Source organism: Castor canadensis, chromosome X, assembly GCF_047511655.1.
Source record: "Castor canadensis chromosome X, mCasCan1.hap1v2, whole genome shotgun sequence".
In the NCBI taxonomy this organism is placed as follows: domain Eukaryota; kingdom Metazoa; phylum Chordata; class Mammalia; order Rodentia; family Castoridae; genus Castor; species Castor canadensis.
Window position 1 is genome coordinate 127,309,333 of NC_133405.1, and position 22,418 is coordinate 127,331,750.

Below are 22,418 nucleotides of genomic sequence, written 5' to 3' on the forward strand. Positions count from 1 at the left end.
ATGCAGTATTGTTATCCTTAGTATTAATATAATGCTACAGCAAGGTTGTTCACCTCAGGAGAATCTCCTAAGAGAAATTTTCACCCCAGTTCTGTACATGAAGAAATTGAAACACAGAGAAGTCAAGTAACTTGTTCAAGGTCACACAGCTAATAAGTAGCAGAACTCTGGCACAGAAAGCAGCCATGTGCCTCTAGAGCCACACCATTTACCTCAGTGCAGTGATTCTCCCACTTGAGCAGGCACCTGGGGACTTGTTAAAACCCAGCTGGCTGCCCCTACTGGGCTCTACATTCAGTAAGAATGGGGTGGAGCCCATGATACTGCATTTCTCACAAGCTTGCAGGTGATGCTGATGCTGCTGCCCATGGACCAGAGTTTGAGAATCACTGCCCCAGGCTCTCAGTCACTTGCTCTGCTTTTTCCCTTGGGGTGCTAGAGATGAATCCAAGGCCTCTGTCTGAGCTGCATCCCCAGCTCACTTGCTCTATTGGAATGGTCTCTTTGCTTCTGCTTCTCCCCAGGGAAGAAGATGGCTGGCATTCCTCCAGGACAGGAACTTTCTGTTTTCGTTTTGTTCTTCAGTGTCCATGTTGTCTGCACTTAGCAAAGTAGTTCTGACAGTGGAAGGCCCTCATAAATATTTATTTAAATGAATGAATGAGGAAATGCTTCTGGCCTTTTATTTAAGTGTGTTTTTTGCCTGAAATTTTTGTGTATTTCAATAATTCTCAGACTTTTATCAGGTGCATATGTGATTGGCACATAGGAAAGGTGTACTTATGGCTTTGTAAGGTTAATTGTTGACTGCATGGTTTTAAAATACTCTGGAGCCAAAAGTTCCATCTGTTCTATTTGGCTCCATGTTCTTCCCAGAGTGGAAAGCCCCCTGTTTATTAGTTCACAAGTCTTTATTTGGAGGGTGAGTCTTTGACCCTTAGCAGATTTGGATATTTGTCTCTGAAGATAGCCCCTCCCTTGATGGGAAGTGACTGCAAGCCCACATGGGCTGCTGTCAGATGCTGTGATGCACTTACCTTTCAGTTGCTAGTACACAAGCACCTTCCAATGTGCACAGGGGTCAGAGCAGTGCAGGCACAGGTCCAGACTCCTGTCTCGGCCAGGTGGGCTCTGTGTCACTTACAACCAGGTCTCATGTAGGAGACAAGGCATTTCTGACACTTGAGAACATTTCTGACACTTGTGCCTAGCAATTAAAACTTGGCTTAGTGGCAGTTTCACATGTGTTACTTTTCTTTTGAAGTAGGAACTAATACTTTTTTAAATTACAATAGGGTTTACACGGACTTATTGACAGGACAAACAGGCAGGTTAGCCAGCTTTGTGGAATGATTTCAAAAATCCGACACTCTTGGGAACAGTCACAGACGCTAAAATGTGTAAGTATTATTAAAAACATTTTTCTACAACTTTGCTAAACCTCCAGCTCCTAAAGATACCAGTCAGCTAGAAGTGACAGAGCAGTATAACTGCAAGATTAAAACGGCTGATCTGTACATGCTGTGGTAGATGGGAAACTAAAACTTGGTTGGAAGAATGTTGAAATTTAGGTTTGGTAAATTACAGTACTGAGTATTTTATGTTAGTAAATCATTATGGATAAAACATCACTAAAATGTACTGTTAAAGGGGTATAAAAATCATATTATCTGCCAGGCGCCAACGATTCATGCCTGTATTCCTAGCTACTCAGCAGGGAGGATCGTGGTTCGAAGCCAGCCCTGCCTGGGGAAATAGTTCATGAGACCTGATTTCGAAAAAACCCAAAATAGAAAAACTGCTGGTGGAATGGCTCAAGGTGTAGAGCACCTGCCTAGCAAGCACGAGACCCTGAGTTCATACCCTAGTATTTCCAAAAAAAATTTACATTTTTAAAAAAATCATTTAACCTAAATGCAGCATTTACCCTTAATAGTGGAAAGTGATGTAGTAAGGAAAATAGGCGCGAATGTTTTAACTACTTTTCAATCCTCATTTTTACTCACAGTTGACTTATATTGATTGGGTTGGTATCACTTTAGAGGTGATGTAGATTCACACAAGAAAGTTTTGACAGCCAGGTGTGGTGGCTCATGCCTATAATTCCAGCACCTGGGAGGAGGAGGTAGGAGGAACCCATGCTCAAGGCCAGCCTGGGCTACATAGTGAAACCCTGTCTCAACAAACCAAGGGGAAAACAGTGAAAGTTTTGTTTGTCCATTTCATGGAGAAATTAAGCCTAAGAACTGAAGAAAAGAGCTTAAGTCGTTCTGCTTTCTTACCTTGAACAGGGACACTGCAACACACCATTTCCAGAGGGAAGCCGGGTGATCAATGGCCTGGTCGTCCCTCCAGAAATACCTCTTCAGCAAATGATGTGCCCTGAACAGCAGCAGCCTAACGTCACACAGGATTCATCTGTTCCAAGAATTATCTCCACAAATTCATTACTGCCAAATGTCAGGCCAGAGAGCCCAGTTCCAGAGGTCACTACAGTGTCCTGCATTTATTGTGGAGGTGCTGGGAGTGCCAATGCTGCAGTCTCATCTGATCAGCCTACTGTAGAAGCACATCCAGTATTTCTGCTACCAGAGGGTCCCAGTACAACCAATAACCCTGATCGGATGAATTACTCAGCTATTCTGGAAACTGAGGGCATGAACGCAAGTGCTGCCTTGCCAGCTCTCTTCTTCCCTTTCGATGCTGGTGAGTTTGCAATGGCATATTATAAATAGCATCCTTTAATCTAGACTTTAAAAATTCTTCAAGCTAAGTAGTGTTTTAAATGAAAAGTTTTATATTGAGATCTTTGTAGATTCACATGTGGCTGTAAGAAATAATCCAAAAAGATACCTTTTACCCTTTACCCGATGCCCCTCAATGGTAACATCTTATAAAACTATAGTTGTTTTAATTTGCATGTCTGTGAATTTAATTCTGTGTAGTTTTATCACGAGATTTGTTCATCACCATAGTCGAGGTACAGATTATTCTATCACCACAATGTGTATTGCTCTTTATTTTTTCTACTTTTTGCACTTGATAATATTTAATAGTGCTTAGTTCCTGTCCCCATTGCCCAGGGAGAGGTGGGCCCTTCTGATCTGTCTCAAAACTACTCTTAAAGATTTTCTTGCAGGGGATGAGGAAGAACAAAACACATGGAAAAGAGGGAGAAAGAGAAGGGACCACAGAAGGTGTGGAAAGTTCACACCTGAGTTCTTGAAGGAAAGAAATACCAAATGGCCAAAAAAAGGGAGTAGGACCTGGGGACTGGGGAAGTAGTTTGAAAGTGTTGTCAATCTTCCATAAAAACATGTTGCATGCCAGAAGACATTCCAGTGCTATCACTGTAGTGTACATCTGTTTATCCAGAATGGTTGTGAGTGAGGCATTCTGGTAATCCATTTTCACTGTCTTTTTGGGTTCAAGTTGCCACTTATTTCCCAGGAGGAAAGGTGGCCATGCCCGTATTAGTTACCATTATATCCCCAGCATTTAATGTAATGCCTGTGTATTACCCTTTTATATATAACCAAACCTGTCCCTCTCTAACTGACCTTCTCGCACATATCCATGAACCTTAGCAACCACAGATCTGTTCTCCATCTCTATAATTTTGTCACTTCAATATTGCTATATATTTGGATGTATATAGTATATAACCTTTTGATATTGGCTTTTTTCACTCAATATGATTCCCTGGAGATTCAGCTAAGCTGTTTTGTGTATCAATAGTGCCTTCCCTTCCATTACTAGGTACTCTATTCCATTGTGTAGGTGTACCATGGTTTAATCATTTATTGTTGAAGGAATTTTTGTTTTTATTTTTCCCCTAGTTTTTTACTATTAGTATCAAGGATGCTGTGCACATCTACTTGCAGATTTAATGTAAATTTAAGTTTTTATTTTTCTAAGTACAGTTCTCAAGACTGATTACTGGTTATGTGTTAATTGTATGTTTATTTTTATTAAAAACAGCTACATTGAGGTATAATTAATGTATTAGTCCATTTGTGCTGCCTTAAAAAATGCTACAGACTGGGTACTTCATAAAGAACAGAAATTAATTTTGTTATAGTGCTGGATGTACTGGACCATTTTACATTCTTGCCAGTGATACAGTTTTCCCACATCCATATTTCTGTTCTTTCTAATATTCTTTCTTCTTTCCTGATGCTCCAGGATTTCTTCTTTAATTATATCCTGTTTTGATTTTTTTGACAGTACTGCTAGGCAAGCACTCTACCTCTAGAACCACACCTTGGTCCTTTTGCTTTTAGCTTGTTTTTCAGATAGGATCTTGCTTTTGCCTGTCTGGCCATGAACTGTGACCCTCCTACCTCTGCCTCCCAAGTAGCTAAGATTATAGGTATGCATCATCATGTCTGGCCTCATATCCTTTTTTTTTTAATTGAAGATTTTTCTTTGACCTTTTTTGTCTGTTTGGGACAAATTATTTTAATTTTCATTTTTACATGAATATCTTTATTTCTCCTCTTTTCTTGAAAGATAGTTTGGCCTGGTATAAAATTTATGGTTGAAAGTTCTTATTACAACACTTGAAATATTTTTCACTTACAGAAATGCCAGGAAGTGCAGAAGCCAACTGCAGAAATGACACTGTGACAATGAATGATCCAACTGTTTTGGAAAATGATGGAGACCAGGGTGATGCCCATCCACCTGTCTTCTTTCACAATTTTGGTGAGTTTGAAATGATATACATTATAAGTAACACTCTTTAATCTTTTTTTGCAGTGCTGGGGATATAACCCAGGGCCTGTTAGGCAAGCACTCTTATCACTGAGCTGTATCCCTAGCCCTAGATTTATCAACATTCTGAATGCAAGTTACTGCCAATATTTTAAAAATTAAACTTTATAGTTTGAGATAATTTTAGATTCACAGGGAATTGTAAAAAATAATTCAGAGAGTTTGTGCTTTAGCCATGTTTTCCAATGATAACATCTTTAAAACTGTAGTAAAATATCACAGACTAAGATTTTGACATTGGTACAATCCACAGATCTTGAGATGCCCCCAGGTCTCTTTGTGTTAATGTGTATATATTTAGTTCTGTCCAGGTAGACAAGTGCTCTACCACTGAGCTACATATATCCCCAGTCCTTGGTTTTTGAGAGGGTCTCAAGATATCTCTTTTTATAAATTAAAAAAGCTTTAAATGTTGGATAATTTTAGATCTACATGTTTCTGGGCTCTGGTGGCTCATGCATGTAATTCTAGCTACTTAGGAAGCAGGGATCAGGAGGATGGTGGTTCAAAGCCAGCCGGGGCAAATAGTTCATGAGACCCTATCTTGGGAAAAAAAACCCATCATAAAAAAGGCTGGTGGAGTGCTCAAGGTGTTGGCCCTGAATTCAAGCCCCAGTACCTCAAAAAAAAAAAAAGATCTACATGTAGTTGCAAGCAGTTATACAGAGATTCCATTTATGCTGTACCCATTTTCTCCAATGATAATAGAACTGTAATAAAATACTACAGCCAGGATTTTTTGGCAGTGCTGGGGATTGAATTCAAGGCCTCATACTTGCTAGACAGGAACTCTGCCACTTGAGCCATTCCACCAGCCCAACAATCAGGACATTGACATTGATTAAATCTATATTTGTGTGCATGCATGTGAGTGAGTGTGTATATATTTAATTCTATGCAATTTTATCACATGAGTTGGTTATTATGTCCACTGTCACAGTCATGATACAGGAAATTTCCACTATCTTCACAAGAATCCTTCCTATTTCCCTTCTATAACTACAACCACCTCCCTCTAATCTCCCTTCTTTCCCATCCTGCTCCATCCTAATCTCTGGCAATTCGTGACATGATTTCCCTTTCCATAATTTTGTCACTTGAATATTGTTACTTAATTGGAATCAAATGCTATATAGCTTTTTTGGTGTGGCTTTTTTTTATTAAACACAATTTCCCTGAGATTCATACCATTTTTCCATTGATCAATAGTTCCTTTCTTTTATGTTGGGTACTATTCCATAGCATGGATGTAAAACTGTTCCCTTATCTGTTTACCCACTGAACAACATCTGGGCTTTTTCTAATTTTGACTATTATAAATAAAGCTCTATGAATATTCATGTACTGGCTTTTGTACAAATATAAATTTACATTCAATTCTGAGACATATGGTAATACAAGTTTAGTTTTATAAGAAATTGCCCAAATTATTTTCCAGTGGGCTATACCATTTTATCTTCTCATTAGGAATATATGACTGATGCCATTTCTGTACATGCATACTTTTTGTCTTTTCACTATTTCTTCTTCCTGATGCTTGAAGTTTGTTTCATATACTTCCCGTACAAAGATTTTCCTTTGGCCTTTCTTTTAGTGTAAGTCTATGAGGGATAAGAAATTTTAGTTTTCCTGCATGTGAGAATGTCTTAATTTCCTGTACATTACTCCAGAATAGTTTTGCTATATATAAATTCATAGTTGAGAGTTCTTGAATATGTTCTTTTTGTAGATGCACCAGTAGTAGCAGAAGCCAACCTAGAAAACAACCCTGAGATGATGAATTGCCAAGTTGTAGTAGAAAATGACAATGACCAACATTCTGTCTCTAGTTCTGGCAGCCCCCCATCTGATTCTGGTGAGTTTCGGGTGATATATATTACAAAGAGCATTACTGAACATGTGACAGGGGAATTTTTTTTGGTGGTACTGATGTTTGAATTCTCTTTATGCTTGGTGGGCAGGCACCGTCCCACTTGAGCCACCCACCCTTCCAGCCTATGCACTATTGAATCTGGATGCATCAACATCCCAACATCCTTAATGCAAGCAAGTCGAAGTTCATTTTTAAAAATTAAACCTTTTTTAAACAGCAACAATAAGTTTAATAATAATAATTTTTGATTCACATGTATTTGTGAAAAATAATGTAACATGATCCCGTTTACACTTTACCCTTTTCTGCCAACAATATCATCTTTCAAAACTAGGGTAAAATGACACAATCAGGATATTGACATTGATACATTGATGCTGATATTATAGTAATTTATGTGTGTTTATATTTTGTGCAGATTTATTACATGAGTAGGTTTGATTGCTACCACCAGATACAGAACAATTCTGTCACCACCAACTGCCTCATCTCACTCTTAGCACTCATACCCATTGCTTGTTCCCTAAAGTCTGGAATACTGAGCTCTATAATTTTGCCAGTTTAAGAGTATTTTACATGGTGGAGTGGCTCAAGTGGTAGAGCCACTACCTAGCAAACAAGGCCCTGAGTCCAAAACTCCAGTTCCACCATAAAAGAGTATTTTACAAAGGGAATCTTAGGTGTGTAGGTTTTGTTTTAGTCAGCATAGTTTACTGAAGACTCATATAGGTTTTTGTGTGTATATCGAAGATGGCTGTGGGCTAGGGATGTAGCTCAGTGGTAGAGTTCTTGCCAAACATGCATGAGGCCCTTGAATTAATCCCCAGCCCCTCAAATAGAAAAATAAAATAAAAGTAAATGGTGCCACAGGGCTTTTTTGGGGGGGGGCGGGCAATACTACGGATTGAACCCAGGGCCTCCTGCTAGTAACAAGTGGTCTACCACTTAAGCTATGGCCCCCAGCCTTTTCGTTTGTATTTTGTTTTTGAGCTAGGGTTTCCCTAACTTTATTTGCCTGCGCTGGCCTCAAACTAGCCATCCTCTTGCCTCCACCTCCCAAGTAGCTAGGATTGTTCCCTACCATGCTTGGATGTTTTATTGCTAACTAGTTTTTTATGGTATGGATATACAACAGTTGTTTTTAATAATTTGCCCATTGAAAAATAAATTTTTCCCCCAGTTTTTAAAATTAAGAGTAAACCACTAGAAGCATTCATATACTTTTGTGTAAGTTTGGTTTTTTTTTTTGTCATTACTAGAGTTTGAACTCAGGGCCTCATCCTTGCGAGATAGGTGCTCTATCTCTTGAGCCACTCTACCAGCCCAAGTTTTTGTTTCTCTATCATAGATGGCAAAAATACAATTGTTGGGCCCTTATGGGAATAGAATGTTTAGTTTTATAAGAAACTGCCAAACAGTTTTCCAGAGAGGCTGTACTATTAACATTCCCAATAGCAATGTATGGATGTTCCAGTTTCTCCACATCTATATTTCTGGTTTTTCCATTGTTCTTTTTTCCTTCCTAATGTTCAGTTTCTTTTCATCCTATGTTTTCTGTTTGAAGATCTTGTTTAGCCGTTTATATGGGTAAGCATGCTAGTGTCAGAGTCCTTTGGTTTTTCTTTTGAGAATGTTTTTACTTTACCTCTTTCCAAAAGGATACTCTTACCTCACATAGAATTCATGGCTGAGCATCCTTTTCTTTCAGGCATTGAAAAAGTTATACTGGTAGAACTGCCAGGAAAAGCAGAAGCCAATGGTCAGACAATCTATTACCCAGCTTTATTAGGAAGTGTTGTTGCTCCAGATTCTGAAACTACAGCTGCCTCCATCTCTTCGAATATTCGTGAGTTTCAAATCATACATAATATAAGTAGCATTTTAAAAATCTGGATGTGTCAGCATTCTTTTGTATTGTTGGTGGTGGTGCAGGGGCTTGAACTCAGGGCCTTGCGATTGCTAGGCAAGCAATCTGCCACTTGAGCCTCTTTGCTTTAGGCTCCTTTTCAGATATAGTCTAATACTTTTTCCCTGGACCAGCCTTGGACCATGATCCTCCTACTTATACTTCCCATGTAGTTGGGATTTATAGGTGTGTACCACCATACCTGGCTTGTTCTTTGCAATAGGATCTTGCTATTTTTTTTGCCTTGTCTGGCCTCTACCTGTGATCCTCTTATCTCTGTCTTCTGTGTAGATGGTATTACAGATGTAAGGCACTGCACCTGGTCAACATTCTTAATATTAATTCGTAGTGACAGATTTTTAAAAATTAAAGTTTTCATTTTGAGGTATTTCCAAATAACATGCAGAGATTGTGTGTACCCTTCACCTAATTTTTCCTTAAACACAGTAAAATGTCACAACAAGGCTTTTGACATTGATACAATCCACAGATCTTATTGGGATGATCCCAGTTTTCCTTGGATCCATTTATGTGTGCATGTGTGTATCTAACACCATGCAGTTTTATCCCATGAGTAGATAGATTTGTGGTCCACCACCACAGTCAAGGTGATATTATTTCCATCAGCACAAGGTGTCCTTCAACTGCCCTTTGATAACCACAACCAACTTTTGGGTCACCCTTTCCTGTTCCCATGACCCATCTCTAACATCTGGCTACCCCAATGAGATTTTCTATCTGTATAGTTTTGTCTCTTCAGATTGTTATGTAAGTGGAGTCATATTTGGACTGACTTTGTTTTTTACTCAGCTTAATTTTCTAGAGACTCATCCAGGTTGTGTGTATTAATAGCTTATTCCTTTTATTGCTGAATACTATCCCACAGTTTGAATATGCTACATTTTGTTTAACCATGCACCTATTGAAGAACATCTTTTTTTCTAGTTTTTGACTATTAGGAATAAAGCTTCTATGACTATTCATGTACATATCTTCAATTCATTTATTCATATGTGCATACATTGTTTGGGCCATTTCTACCCCCTCCCCCCACCCCCATCACTTCCAGTCAGAGCCTGTTCTGCCCTTTTCTCCAGTTTTGTTGAAGAGAAGACATAAGCAATAATAAGAAAGACAAAGTATTTTTGCTTGTTGAGGTAAGGATAGATATACAGAGAGATTCCTAGCATTGCTTTCATACACAAGTGTGTTACAACCCGAATTGATTCATCTCTACCTGACCTTTTCACTAGTTTCTGATTATCTTCCCATATTGACCTGTCGTTTTAGGGTTTCTGTATTAGCTCCTCTGCAGTGGGGACATCAAACACTTTTAAGTTTTGGGTTTCCTGCCTATCCCCATACCTCCCATATGTGCTCTCCCCTTAGCATGTGACCCAAGTTCAACAACATTGCTGTATTTGCCCTAGATCTAAAGTCCGCATATGAGGGAGAACATATGGTTTTTGGTCTTCTGAGGCGGGCTAACCTTGCTCAGAATGATGTTCTCCAGTTCCATCCATCTACTTGAGAATAATAAGATTTCATTCTTCTTCATGGCTGCATAAAATTCCATTGTGTATAAATACTACATTTTCTTAATCCATTCGTCAGTGGTGGGGCATCTTGACTGTTTCCATAACTTGGCTATTGTGAATAGCACTGCAATAAACATGGGTGTCATGTACACATTTTTGTCTAAATATATGTTTTCATTTCTCAATAGCTTTTTCCTTTCTATTGATGAATAGTTTTTCATGGTATAAGTATGAACAGTTTTTTTTAAAACATTCATTTTTTTTCTTTCTGGTTTTTAGATATTATAGGTAAAACTGTTACAAACATTCATGCACTGGCTTTGTGTAAATATTAGTCATTTCTCTGTCATGAATGCCAAGAATGCAATTGTTGGGTCTTAGGGTAATAGCATGTTTGATTTTTATAAGAAACTGCCAAACAGTTTTCTAGAGAGGCTGCACTATTTTACATTCTCAATAGTGATGTATGGAGTTTCTCCACATCTATATTTCTGATCTTTCTATTGTTCTTTCTTTCTTCTTGATGCACCAAGATTCCTTCTTTTGTATTTTCTTTTCTCCTTCTTTCCCTCCTCCCTTCTTCTCTTCTTTCCTTCCTTCTCTTCCTCCCTCCCTCCCTTCCTCTCTCCCTCCCTCCCTTCCTTCTTTCCTTCCTTCCTTCCTTCCTTCCTTCCTTCCTTCCTTCCTTCCTTCCTTCCTTCCTTCCTTCCTTCCTTCCTTCCTTCCTTCCTTCCTTCCTTCCTTCCTTCCTTCTTCCCTTCCATTCGTTTTGTACTGGAGTTTGAACTCAGGGTCTTGTGCTTGCAAGGCAGGCACTCTACCACTTGAGCCATATCTCCGCCCATTTTGCTTTAGTTATTTTTCAAATAGGGTCTCACTTTTATGCCCAGGCAGGTCTGGACTGCAATCCTCATATTTATACTTCCTGCATAGCTGGAAGGACAGGATGCACCACCATGCCCAGCTTTTATTGATTGAGATGGGATGTTCTTAACTTTTTCCTGGGCTGACCTTGAACTGGGATCCACCTGATCTTTGCTTCCCTAGTAGCTAGGATTACAGGTGTGAACCACCACATATGTTTTGTGATATCCTTTGTGCTTTTTTATTATTATTATTTTTTATACTGGGGTGTGAGCTCAGAGTCTTGTGCTTGCTAGGCAGGCACTCTTTCACTTGAGGCAAAGCCCAGCCATCTTTAGCTGTTTTTTTTTTTGAAGGGTAAATCTGCTAGGAACAAATTCTTTTAATTTTGTTTTTTTGTGAGAATGTCCCCTTTTCCCTGAAGGACAATTTCTTCCATTATGAAAGTAATGATTGAAAATTCTTGCCTTTCAGTAATTGAAAAAGTTATACTGATAGAAATGCCAGTTAGTCCGGAATGTATGATGGAAAACAACCCTCAGGTAATAAATGACCCACCTGAACTTGGAAATGCCAGTGGCCAAGATCCTGACTCTTCTTCTCACTCTGCCCCTCGCAATTGTGGTGAGTTTGAAATGAAACATAGTGCTAGCAGCACTGGTTCATCTAGATCCATTAACATCCTTAATACACAATTAGCAGTAGCTCTTTTTAAAACTAAACATTTAATTTTGTGATAATTGAGGATACACATGTCATTGTAAAAAATAATACAAAGAAATACTCTTTACACTTTACTCATTTCTCCCAATAATAATCTTGGAAAACTGTAAAAGAACATCACAACAACAATGTCGACACTGATGCGATACACAAATTTTATTGAGATTTCCTCAGTTCAATTGCATTAATGGTGTGTGTGTGTGTGTGTGTGTGTGTGTGTGTGTGTGTGTGCAAGTAGTGATATTCAGTGTTGTCATATGAGTAGGTTTGATGTCTAAGATAACTGACACTTCCATTACTGCCAGGATGCCTCATCTTGCTCTGTTATAACCACACCCACCTCAGCATAATTCCCTGGAGAGCCATCTGACTTCTTGCAGGTGTATGTATAAGTAGTCATTTTTTTATTGTTGAATATTATTCCATAGTATGGATATACCATAACTTGTTTATCTGGTCACCCACTGAAGGACATCTGGGTTGTTTCCAGTTTTTACCTATTATAAGTAAGTTGCTATGACCATTCATGTAAAGATTTTTGTGTAATGTAAGTTTTGGTTTTTCTTGGATGTTTTTGCAAGGGTGGAAATGCTTTGGTTGTATGGCAATTGCATGTTTAGTTTTAATAAGAAACAGTTTTCTAGTGAGGCCATATCGTTTTATATTCTCACCAACTAGGTATGAGCAATCCAGTTTTTCTGCAAATGCATTTCTGCCACAGTCTTTGTTTCTTCATTTTTGATGCTCCAAGATTTTTCTCTCATCATTTTTTTCTGTCTGAAGATTTTCCTTTAACCAATTTTTTTCCTGAAATGTAGTCTCACTATTTTGTCCAGACTAATCTCAAACTTGTAGGCTCAAAAGACCCTCCCACCTTAGCTTCTTGAGTAGCTAGCCATTCTTTTCTTTCTTTGTTTTTTGGTACTGGAGGCCTCATGCTTGCCAAGTAGCGCTCTACCACTTGAGCTATTTATTCACCAGTCGTTTTTGTGTTGGTTATTTCTGAGATAAGGGTCACATTTTATGCCCTGGCTGGCCTGAATGGTGATCCTCCTATCTGTGTTTTCCTGCATAGCTGAGATGATAGGCATTTGCCACTGCCCATGCCCAGCCATTGGTTGAGATGGGGGTCTCATGAACTTTTTGCCTAGGCTGACCTCAAACTGTAATCTTCCTGATCTCTGCCTCCCAAGTAGCTATGATTATAGGCTTGAGCTACTTCACCCAGCCTGGTTAGATATTCTTTAAATGTATTTCAGCTAAGGACAAATAACTTCTAGTTTTATCTTGTGTAAGAATATCTGTCTTCCTTCCTTCTTTCTTTCCTTCCTTCCTCCCCTCCTCCTTCCCTCCCTTCCTCCCTTCCTTCCTTCCTTCCTCCCTCTCCCACTCCCTCCCTCTCTCTTTTCTTTTTAAAACATTTTTATTAGTGTATATCAGTTGTATAGGGATGTTTTATTATCACATTTTCATATATGTTTACAATGTACCTTGGTTAGATTTATCCCCTCCATCATTTTCTCTCACCTTCTCCCTTACTTAAAATAATCTCAGCAAGTTTCATTCTTCTATTTTCATTCAAGTATATAAAGTACATCAGCCTTATTTTCTCTCCTTTATCTTCTCTGTTTACCCTCCCTGCCCACTGGTACCTGCCCCCAACAGGACCTGTTTTTCATTCTAGTCTTTCATTCTTCAAGTGTATATTCCTGTTCAAAGTGGTTTCACCATGGTATTTCATGCATGAATATATTGCACTTTAACTAGATTAACTCCTGCAATTACTCTCTCTTACCCTTCTTCCACTATCTACTATTACAAACACCTTTCAGTGTGTTTTGTTATGCCATCTTCCTACACAGATGAAATGTATTTTGATACTGTTCATTCTCTGTCATTCTCTTTTCCCCGCCCTCCTCTCCCTAGGCCTCTCAAACAGTCCCACTACTACAGAGATGTTCTATATACGTGTGTGTATATATGATCAAGTTTGTATTTGTGTATACCTTTGTCTTTTGGATCTACCTTCAACATATGAGAGAAAATATGTGACCTTTGTCCTTTTTTTAAAAATTTTTTATTCATTTATTCACGTGTGCATACATTGTTTGGGCCATTACCACCCCCTGCTCCCCACCCTCTCCCTCTCCCCCTACCCCCTCACTTCCAGGCAGAACATGTTCTTCCCTTATCTCTAATTTTGTTGAAGAGAAGACATAAGCAATAATAAGAAAGAGAAAGCGTTTTTGCTAGTTGAGATAAGGATAGCTATACAGAGAGATTTCCTAGCATTGCTTTCATATACAAGTGTGTTACAACCTGAATTGATTCATCTCTACCTGACCTTTTCACTAGTTCCTGATCCTATTCCCATATTGACCTCTGTCATTTTAAGGTTTCTATACTAGCTCCTCTGCAGTGGGGACATCAAACACTTTTAAGTTTTGGATTTCCTACCTATCCCCATACCTCCCATATGTGCTCTCCCCTTAGCATGTGACCCAAGTCCAACAACATTGCTGTATTTGCTCTGAGCTAAAGTCCCCATGTGAGGGAGAACATATGGTTTTTGTCTTCTGAGGCGGGCTAACCTTTCTCAGAATGATGTTCTCCAGTTCCATCCATTTACCTGAGAATAATTAGATTTCATTCTTCACGGCTGAGTAAAATTCCATTGTGTATAAATACCACATTTTCTTAATCCATTTGTCAGTAGTGGAGCATCTTGGCTGTTTCCATAACTTGGCTATTGTGAATAATGCAATAAACATGGGTATGCAGGTGCCTCTGGAGTAACCTGTGTTTCATTCCTTTAGGTATATCCCAAGGAGTGGGATTGCTGGATCATCTGGCAGATTTATGTTTACATTTTTAAGAAGCCTCCATATTTTTTTCCAGAGTGGTTACACTAGCTTGCATTCCCACCAGCAGTGTATGAGGGTTCCTTTTTCCCCACATCCTCGTCAACACTTGTTGTTGTTGGTGTTTTTGATGATGGCTATTCTAACAGGGGTGAGGTGGAATCTTAGTATGGTTTTGATTTGCATTTCCTTTATGGCTAGAGGTGGTGAGCATTTTTTCATGTGTTTTTTGGCTATTTGAATTTCTTCTTTTGAGAAAGTTCTGTTTAGTTCATTTGCCCATTTCTTTATTGGTTCATTGATTTGGGGAGAGTTTAGTTTTTTAAGTTCCGTGTATATTCTGGTTATCAGTCCTTTGTCTGATGTATAGCTGGCAAATATTTTCTCCCACTCTGTGGGTGGTCTTTTCAGTTTAGAGACCATTTCTTTTGCTGTGCAGAAGCCTTTTAATTTGATGTAGTCCCACTTGTCCATCCTTTCTCTTAGTTGCTGAGCTGCTGGGGTTCTACTGAGGAAGTCCTTGCCTATACCTATTACTTCCAGGGTATTCCCTGCTCTTTCCTATACTAACTTCAGAGTTTCAAGTCTGATATTAAGGTCCTTGATCAATTTTGAGTTGATACTAGTACAGGGTGATAAACAAGGATCTAGTTTCAGTTTTTTGCAGAAGGATAACCACTTTTCCCAGCAACATTTGTTAAAGAGGTTGTCTTTTCTCCATCATATATTTTTGGAGCCTTTGTCAAAAATAAGGTGGGCATAGCTGTGTGGATTCATATCCAGGTCCTCTATTCTGTTCCACTGGTCATCATGTCTGTTCTTGTGCCAGTACCATGCTGGTTTTTTTTGCTATTGCTTTGTAATATAGTTTGAAGTAAAGTATTGTGATACCTCCAGCGTTGTTCTTTTTTGCTGATTATTGCTTTGGCTATTCACGGTCTCTTGTGTTTCCAAATGAACTTTAGGGTAGATTTTTCAGTCTCTGTGATGAATGTCATGGGATTTTGATGGGAATTGCATTAAACATGTACATTGCTTTTGGTAGTATAGCTATTTTTACTATGTTGATTCTACCAATCCAGGAGCATGGGAGATCTTTCCACCTTTTGTAGTCTTCCTCGATCTCTTTCAGGGGTTTGTAGTTCTTGTTGTAGAGGTCATTCACATCCTTTGTTAAGTTTAATCCTAGGTATTTGATTTTTTTTGAGGCTATTGTAAATGGAATTCTTTCCATATATTCTTACTCCATTTGTTCATTATTGGTGTATAGAAAAGCTAATGATTTTTGTATGTTGATTTTGTATCCTGCCACCTTGCTGTAGCTGTTTATGGTGTCTAGGAGCTTTTGAGTGAAGTTTTTTTGTTCTTTAAGGTATAGGATCATATCGTCTGCAAATAGGGATATTTTGACAGTTTCTTTACCTATTTGTATTCCTTTTATTTCTTCTTCTTGCCTAATTGCTCTGGCTAGGAATTCCAGAACTATGTTAAATAGGAGTGGGGATAATGGGCACCCTTGTCTTGTTCCTGATTTTAGGGAAAATGATTTCAGTTTTTCACCATTAAGTATGATGTTTGCTGTAGGTTTGTCATATATAGCCTTTACAATATTGAGGTGCTTTCCTTCCATTCCTAGTTTTCTTAGAGCTTTTATTATGAAGTGGTGTTGGATCTTGTTGGAGGCTTTTTCTGCATCTTTTGATATGATCAAGTGGTTTTTGTCTTTGTTTCTGTTAATGTGGTTTATTACGTTGATTGATTTTCATATGTTGAACCATCCCTGCATTCCTGGGATGAAGCCTACTTGGTCATGGTGAATGATCTTTTTGATGTGTTGTTGAATTCGGTTTGCCATTATTTTATTGAGGATTTTTGCATCAATGTTCATTAAGGAGATTGGCCTATAGTTCTCCTTTTTGGAGGTGTCTTTGCCTGGTTTTGGGATAAGTGTAATACTGGCTTCATAAAATGTGTTAGGCAGTTTTCCTTCCCTTTCTATTTTGTGGAACAGTTTAAGGAAGGTTGGTATTAGTTCTTCTTTAAAAGTGTGATAGAATTCAGCAGAGAATCCATCAGGTCCTGGACTTTTCTTTTTTGGGAGACTTTATTGCTGATTCAATTTCATTTTGTGTTATAGATCTATTCAGGTGATTATATCCTCTTGGTTCAATTTTGGATGGTCATAAGTATCTAGAAATCTGTCCATTTCTTCAAGATTTTCAAATTCATTAGAATATATGAGTTCTCAAAGTAGTCTCTGATGATTTCCTGGATTTCCATGGTGTTTTGTTGTTATCTCCCCTTTTGCATTTCTGATTTTTTCTGATTTGAGTTTTTTCTCTCCTCATTTTAGTCAGGTTTGCCAGGGGTCTGTCTATCTTATTTATTTTTTCAAGGAGCCAGCTTTTTGTTTCATTGATTCTTTGTGTGCTTTTTTTTGTTTTCTGTTTCATTGATTTCAGCTCTTATTTTTATTATTTCTCTCCTATTTGTTTTGGGATTTGCTTGTTCTTGTTTTTCTAGGAGTTTGAGATGTAGCATTAGATCATCGCTTTTGAGATCTTTCTGTCCTTTTAATATATGCACTCATGGCTGTAAACTTTCCTCTTAGGACTGCCTTTGCTGTGTCCCATAGATTCTGGTAGGTCATGTTTTCATTTTCATTAACTTCCAGGAACCTTTTAATTTCCTCTTTAATTTCATCAATGACCCATTGATCATTGAGCAATGTGTTGTTCAACTTCCAATTGTCTGTGTATTTTTTGTACTGTTGTTCAGTTCTAGTTTTAATGCATTGTGATCAGATAGAATGTATGGAATTATTTCTGTTTTCTTGTATTTGCTGAGGCTTGCTTTAAGCCCTAAGATATGATCAATTTTGGAGAAGGTTCCATGGGCTGCTGAGAAGAATGTATATTGTGCAGAAGTTGGATGAAATAGTCTGTAGACATCAGCTAGCTCCATTTGATCTATGGTGTGACTTAGTTCTAGAATTTCTTTATTGATTTTTAATTTGGATGACCTATTTATTGGTGATACAGGGGTATTAAAGTGTCCAACTACCACTGTGTTGGAGTCTATATATGTTTTTAGGTCCTTCAGAGTATGTTTGATGAAATTGGGTACATATAGGTTGATAATTGTTATTTCCTTTTGGTGTATTTCCCCTTTTATTAGTATGGAGTGTCCTTTATCTTGTTTGATCTATGCAAGTTTGAAGTTTACTTTGTCAGAGATAAGTATTGCTACTCCTGCCTGTTTTTGGGGGCCATTGGCTTGGTAAATCTTCTTCCAGCCTTTCAGCCTAAGTCAGTGCTTGTTTCTGTTGATGAGATGGGTCTCCTGTAAGCAAGAGATTGTTGGATCATCCTTTTTAATCAAGTTTGCCAAATGTTGTCTTTTGATGGGGGAATTAAGCCTGTTAACATTCAGTGTTAGTATTGATAGGTATGTGGTGATTCCTGTCATTTAGTTGTTTTTGTTGTTTAAGGGTTTGATTGTGTGCAGCTGAATCAATGTTACTCTCTACTTTCTTGCCTTTTCTTCTCCTATGTTTTGGTACTGCCTGTCCTTTCATGGTTTTGTTTTCTTTCATTTTTGGTGTACAGAATTCCTTGAAGAATCTTTTGTAGTGGTGGCTTGGTGGTCATATATTGTTTTAGTTTCTGCTTATTTGGAAGACTTTTATAGCTACATCTATTTTGAATGATAGTTTTGCTGGGTAGAGTATCCTAGGGTTGAAGTTATTTTCATTTAGTGCCTGGAAGACCTCACTCCGTGCTCTTCTTGCTTTTAAGATTTCCGTTGAGAAATTTGCTGTGATTTTGATGGATTTACCTTTGTATGTTATTTGTTTTTTCTGTCTTACAGCCTTCAATATTCTTTCTCTATTCTCTGTGCTTGTTGTTTTAATGATAACATGTCCTGAGATAGTTCTATTTTGGTCAAGTCTGTTTGGTGTCCTGGAGGCTGGGACACCAGGCATAGTTTTCTCTAGATTTGGGAAATTTTCTGTTATTATTTTGTTGAATATATTACGAATTGCTTTTGCTGGCACCCCTTCTCCTTCTTCAATACCCATGATTCTCAGGTTTGGTCTTTTGATGGAGTCGGTGAGTTCTTGCGTATTTCTTTCACAGGTTTTGAGTTGTTTAAGTAATAGTTCTTCAGTTTTTCCTTTAATTTCCATTTCATCTTCAAATTCTGAGATTTTGTCTTCTGCTTGTTCTAGTCTGGAGTGACCTTCCATTGTGTTTTCTATTTCTGTTTCATTCTTTTTTTTGTGGTTTTCCATATCATGGGTCACTTCCTCTTTAATATTGTCAATTTTTGTCCTTAATTCATTTATTTCTCTATTTATGGTGTTCTCTGTTTCACTTTGGTATTTATTTAGGGTTCCTGTGCGTTCATTTATTTGTTTTTGTGTGTTCCCATAGTCTTTATTTTTGTTGTCTTGGAATTTCTTGAGTGCCTACTGTACATTTTGGTTGACCATGTCTAGTAACATCTCTATGAAATTCTCAGTGATTACTTGCAGGATTTCTTCTTTTGGGATGTTCTTATGGGCTTCACTGGGTTCCTTGGCATTGTTTATCTTTGTTTTGTTGGAGTCTGGAACTGGGTATCCATTTTCTTCATTTCCCTCTGAATCCTGTATTAATTTATTTTTGGAGGGAGAATTGTTTCCATCCCTTTTTTGTCTTCCCATTGCTCCACTTGGTGCTGTTTCTGTCCCTGGTCTTTGTGTAACTTAGTATTAGCTAACTTATAATAGTAAAACTAAGAAAAAGAAGAAAGAAAGAAAAAAAAAGAAAAAAAAAAAGAACCAAAGAAATCAACAGGGAGAGGTGGTAGACAAACAAACAGAGAACAAAACAAAGAAACACACATGCAAAAAAAAATTCCAGGTTCAGGAACAATAGAATTTCAGTCTTAGTAGTTCTGGTGTTACTCTTTCAGCATCCAGTCCTAGTGTTGGTATTTCAGCAGAAGCTCTGTCTTAGTCTCACCGGGTGGTTGGGGAGACTCACCAGTTTTTTTTCCTGCCTTTCAGCAGCAGCTGCTTTGTCAGCTCTTTCCTCAGTGAAGTGTGACTTGTCCTCAGGTTCCAGAGATCATCTCTGTGGCCCACTAGCCGTCATGATTTGGAGTTGGGTTTTTGCTGTGTTGGTTTACTGGGAGCTTGTTTCTTGGCCTCAAGCCCTTTCTTTGGGTCAAGGTCAGAGATCTGTCAGCTGGCTCTCTGCTGTCAGCGTGTTATGCTGGTTTGCTGACTGTTTTTCAACTTTGCAAGTTTGACTTTGAATGTTGTTCACTGGCTCAGGAGATGAGCTTTGTGGACTGCTATCTGCCCTATTTCAGGCAGCGGCTTATCACGCACCCACTGTCGGCCCTTCTGCCTTTCCAGTCTTTGTTTACTGAAAGATCATGTGGAGATCAGCTTCTTGCCCCTCCCCCCTTCTCTGGTGCGCTCAGAGCACCCTGCCCCCTCTGCTGTGTGTCCTTCTCAGTTCCTTGTTTATTATTCAGTTTTTTCTTTTTTGTGGGATGGGAGTCAGTCTGCCCAGGGGACTATGCTGGTTTATCCCAGGAGTACCTGTGGGAATACCACGTACTGCTTATTTGCTCACCTGTTGGTTTGTGTCTCCCAAGCAGGTTTGGAGCCAGTGTCTGGCAGCGCGGGAGCTCTCCTGTTTTCTCAGTGTAATGTGTTGGGGAGAAGCTTTGTATGGGCTGGGGGTTCAGGGTGTCAGAGTTTTGATTCTTTTTGGTGGTTTTTTTCTGCCAAGTGTGGCTCCAGTGTCTCAGCAAAATTTTTGATTTATGGAGCTCACGCTGTTTGCTTCTGCCCTCTAGTCTCCATCTTGGATCCAGTTTCTCAGTCGACCTTTGTCTTTCTGAACCTGGCTTATTTCACTTAGTGTGCTGATTTCCACTTCCATCCATTTACCTGTGAGTGATAAGTTTTCATTTTTCTTTATGGCTGAATTGCAGTGCTGGGGATCAAACTTAGGGTGTTATACATGCTAAGCAAGTGGTATACCACTGAGTAATAGCTCCACCCCTTCCCCTTTATTCTTTTTTGTTTTTAGATAAGGTCTCTCTGTGTAGCCCAGGCCGACTTGGAACTTGTGATCCTCCTGCCTCCCAAGTGCTACAATTATAGGCATGCATCTATAATCCTTGCCTTGCCTTTCCCCTTCATTCTTTTTTTTGTGGCACTGGGGTTTAAATTCAGGGCCCCGCACTTGCTGGGCATGTGCTTACTGCTTGAACCACTCTGCTAGCTCGCCTTCATTCTTGAGGGATTAATTTTGTTGATGTAGAATTCAAAGTTGAGATTTCTTTTCTTTCAGTATTTTAAAGTATTTTAATATAGAAATGTTGGCAAAAGCACAAACCAACCTGGAAGGAGCTCTGAGACAAATTACCTACCTTTATTGAAAGATAATAGTAGCCAAAATATTTCCTCATCATTTTATCTTACCCCCAGTTGTGTGAATTTGAAGTGATATGCATTACATGTATCATTATTTGATCTAAATTCAATGATATCCTTAGTATAAGATAGTGGGGGGCGTTTTCTAATTAAACCTTATTTTCAGGAAAAATTTAGCTTTGCCTACAGTTATAATGTAGTGAAAGTTTGTGTTTCCATTACCTAATTTCCCCCAATAGTAATATCATGCAAAACTATAAAAAGTTTTAGCTGGGCGCAGGTAGCTTACGCCTGTCATCCTAGCTACTCAGGAGGCAGAGATCAGGAGGATTGTGATTCGAAGCCAGCCTGGGCAAAGTTTGTGAGACCCTATCTCAAAAACACCCACTGTAAAAAAGGGCTGGTGGAGTGGTTCAAGGTGTAGGCCCTGAGTTCAAACCCCAGTACTGCAAAATATATATATATATATATATATGTATATATATATATATAACCAGAATATTGACATGATGCCATCTACAGATTTTGAGATAGCTCTAATTTTACATGCATTCATTTGAGAGCATGTGTTAATTCAGTTTTATCATATTTGTAGGTTCATGTATCCTTTATTACAGGCAAGCCCCCAAATACTTCATTTGATTTTTTATAACTATATTTGCCTTCCCTCAATTAAAATTCTCCCACATCCTACATGTCTCTAATTTCAGGCAATACTAATCTGTTCTCCAAATCTATGATTTGTTACTTCAGTATTATATAAGTGGAATGGGTATTATGTAACCTTTTGAGGTTGGCTTTTTCTCCTTGGTATGAGACCCTGAGGACTCATCCACCTTGTTGCATGTACCAGTTGTTCCTTTCTTTTATTAGTGTGGTGCATTCCATGGTCTGGATGCCCACTGAAAACCTGTGGGTTTCCTGCTTTTGGCTGTGAGGCATAAGCTGCTATGAACACTCATTTAAAGTTTTAGTTTTGCTTTATTTCACTTACTTCAATTGTTTACACAAGTTTTAGTTTCTCCGGAATGGATGCCCAAGTGTATAATCACTGGTTGCTTTGGTAATTGCATCTTTGGTTTCATATGAAACTGACAACCTGCTTTCCAGCATGGCTATGTTGCTTTCAATCCCCACCAGCAAGGTATGAATGATCCCATTTCTTTACAGCCATATCACTGCTTTTCCATTTTTTTTCTTTCTTCCTGATGTGCCATTCCTTCTATCATGTCCTTTTTGATCAAAGGTTTTCCTTTAACTATTTTAAGTGTAAATCACCAAGTAACACTTTTGGTTTTCCTTTGTCTGTAAATATCTTTATTTTCATTTCATTCCTGAAGAATAGTTTTGCTGGATATAGAATATGTGGTTATGAGTGTTTTCTTACCGAATTTGAGAAACGTTTTCCTTACAGAAATGCTGGATATAGAAGGGAGAC

At 38.4% G+C, this 22,418-nt stretch overlaps 1 protein-coding gene across 1 annotated transcript in view; it reads left to right on the forward strand.

The window, feature by feature from the left end:
• The window catches only part of LOC109679251 (BEN domain-containing protein 2), a 60,402-nt gene that overhangs the window by 12,484 nt on the left and 25,500 nt on the right, over positions 1-22,418 (forward strand). Inside the window, exons 5-9 of the mRNA XM_074062295.1 lie at positions 2,292-2,706; positions 4,585-4,707; positions 6,506-6,631; positions 8,358-8,495; positions 11,432-11,581. Coding sequence (XP_073918396.1) covers positions 2,292-2,706; positions 4,585-4,707; positions 6,506-6,631; positions 8,358-8,495; positions 11,432-11,581 — 952 coding nt within the window. The remainder of the gene's footprint in view (positions 1-2,291; positions 2,707-4,584; positions 4,708-6,505; positions 6,632-8,357; positions 8,496-11,431; positions 11,582-22,418) is intronic.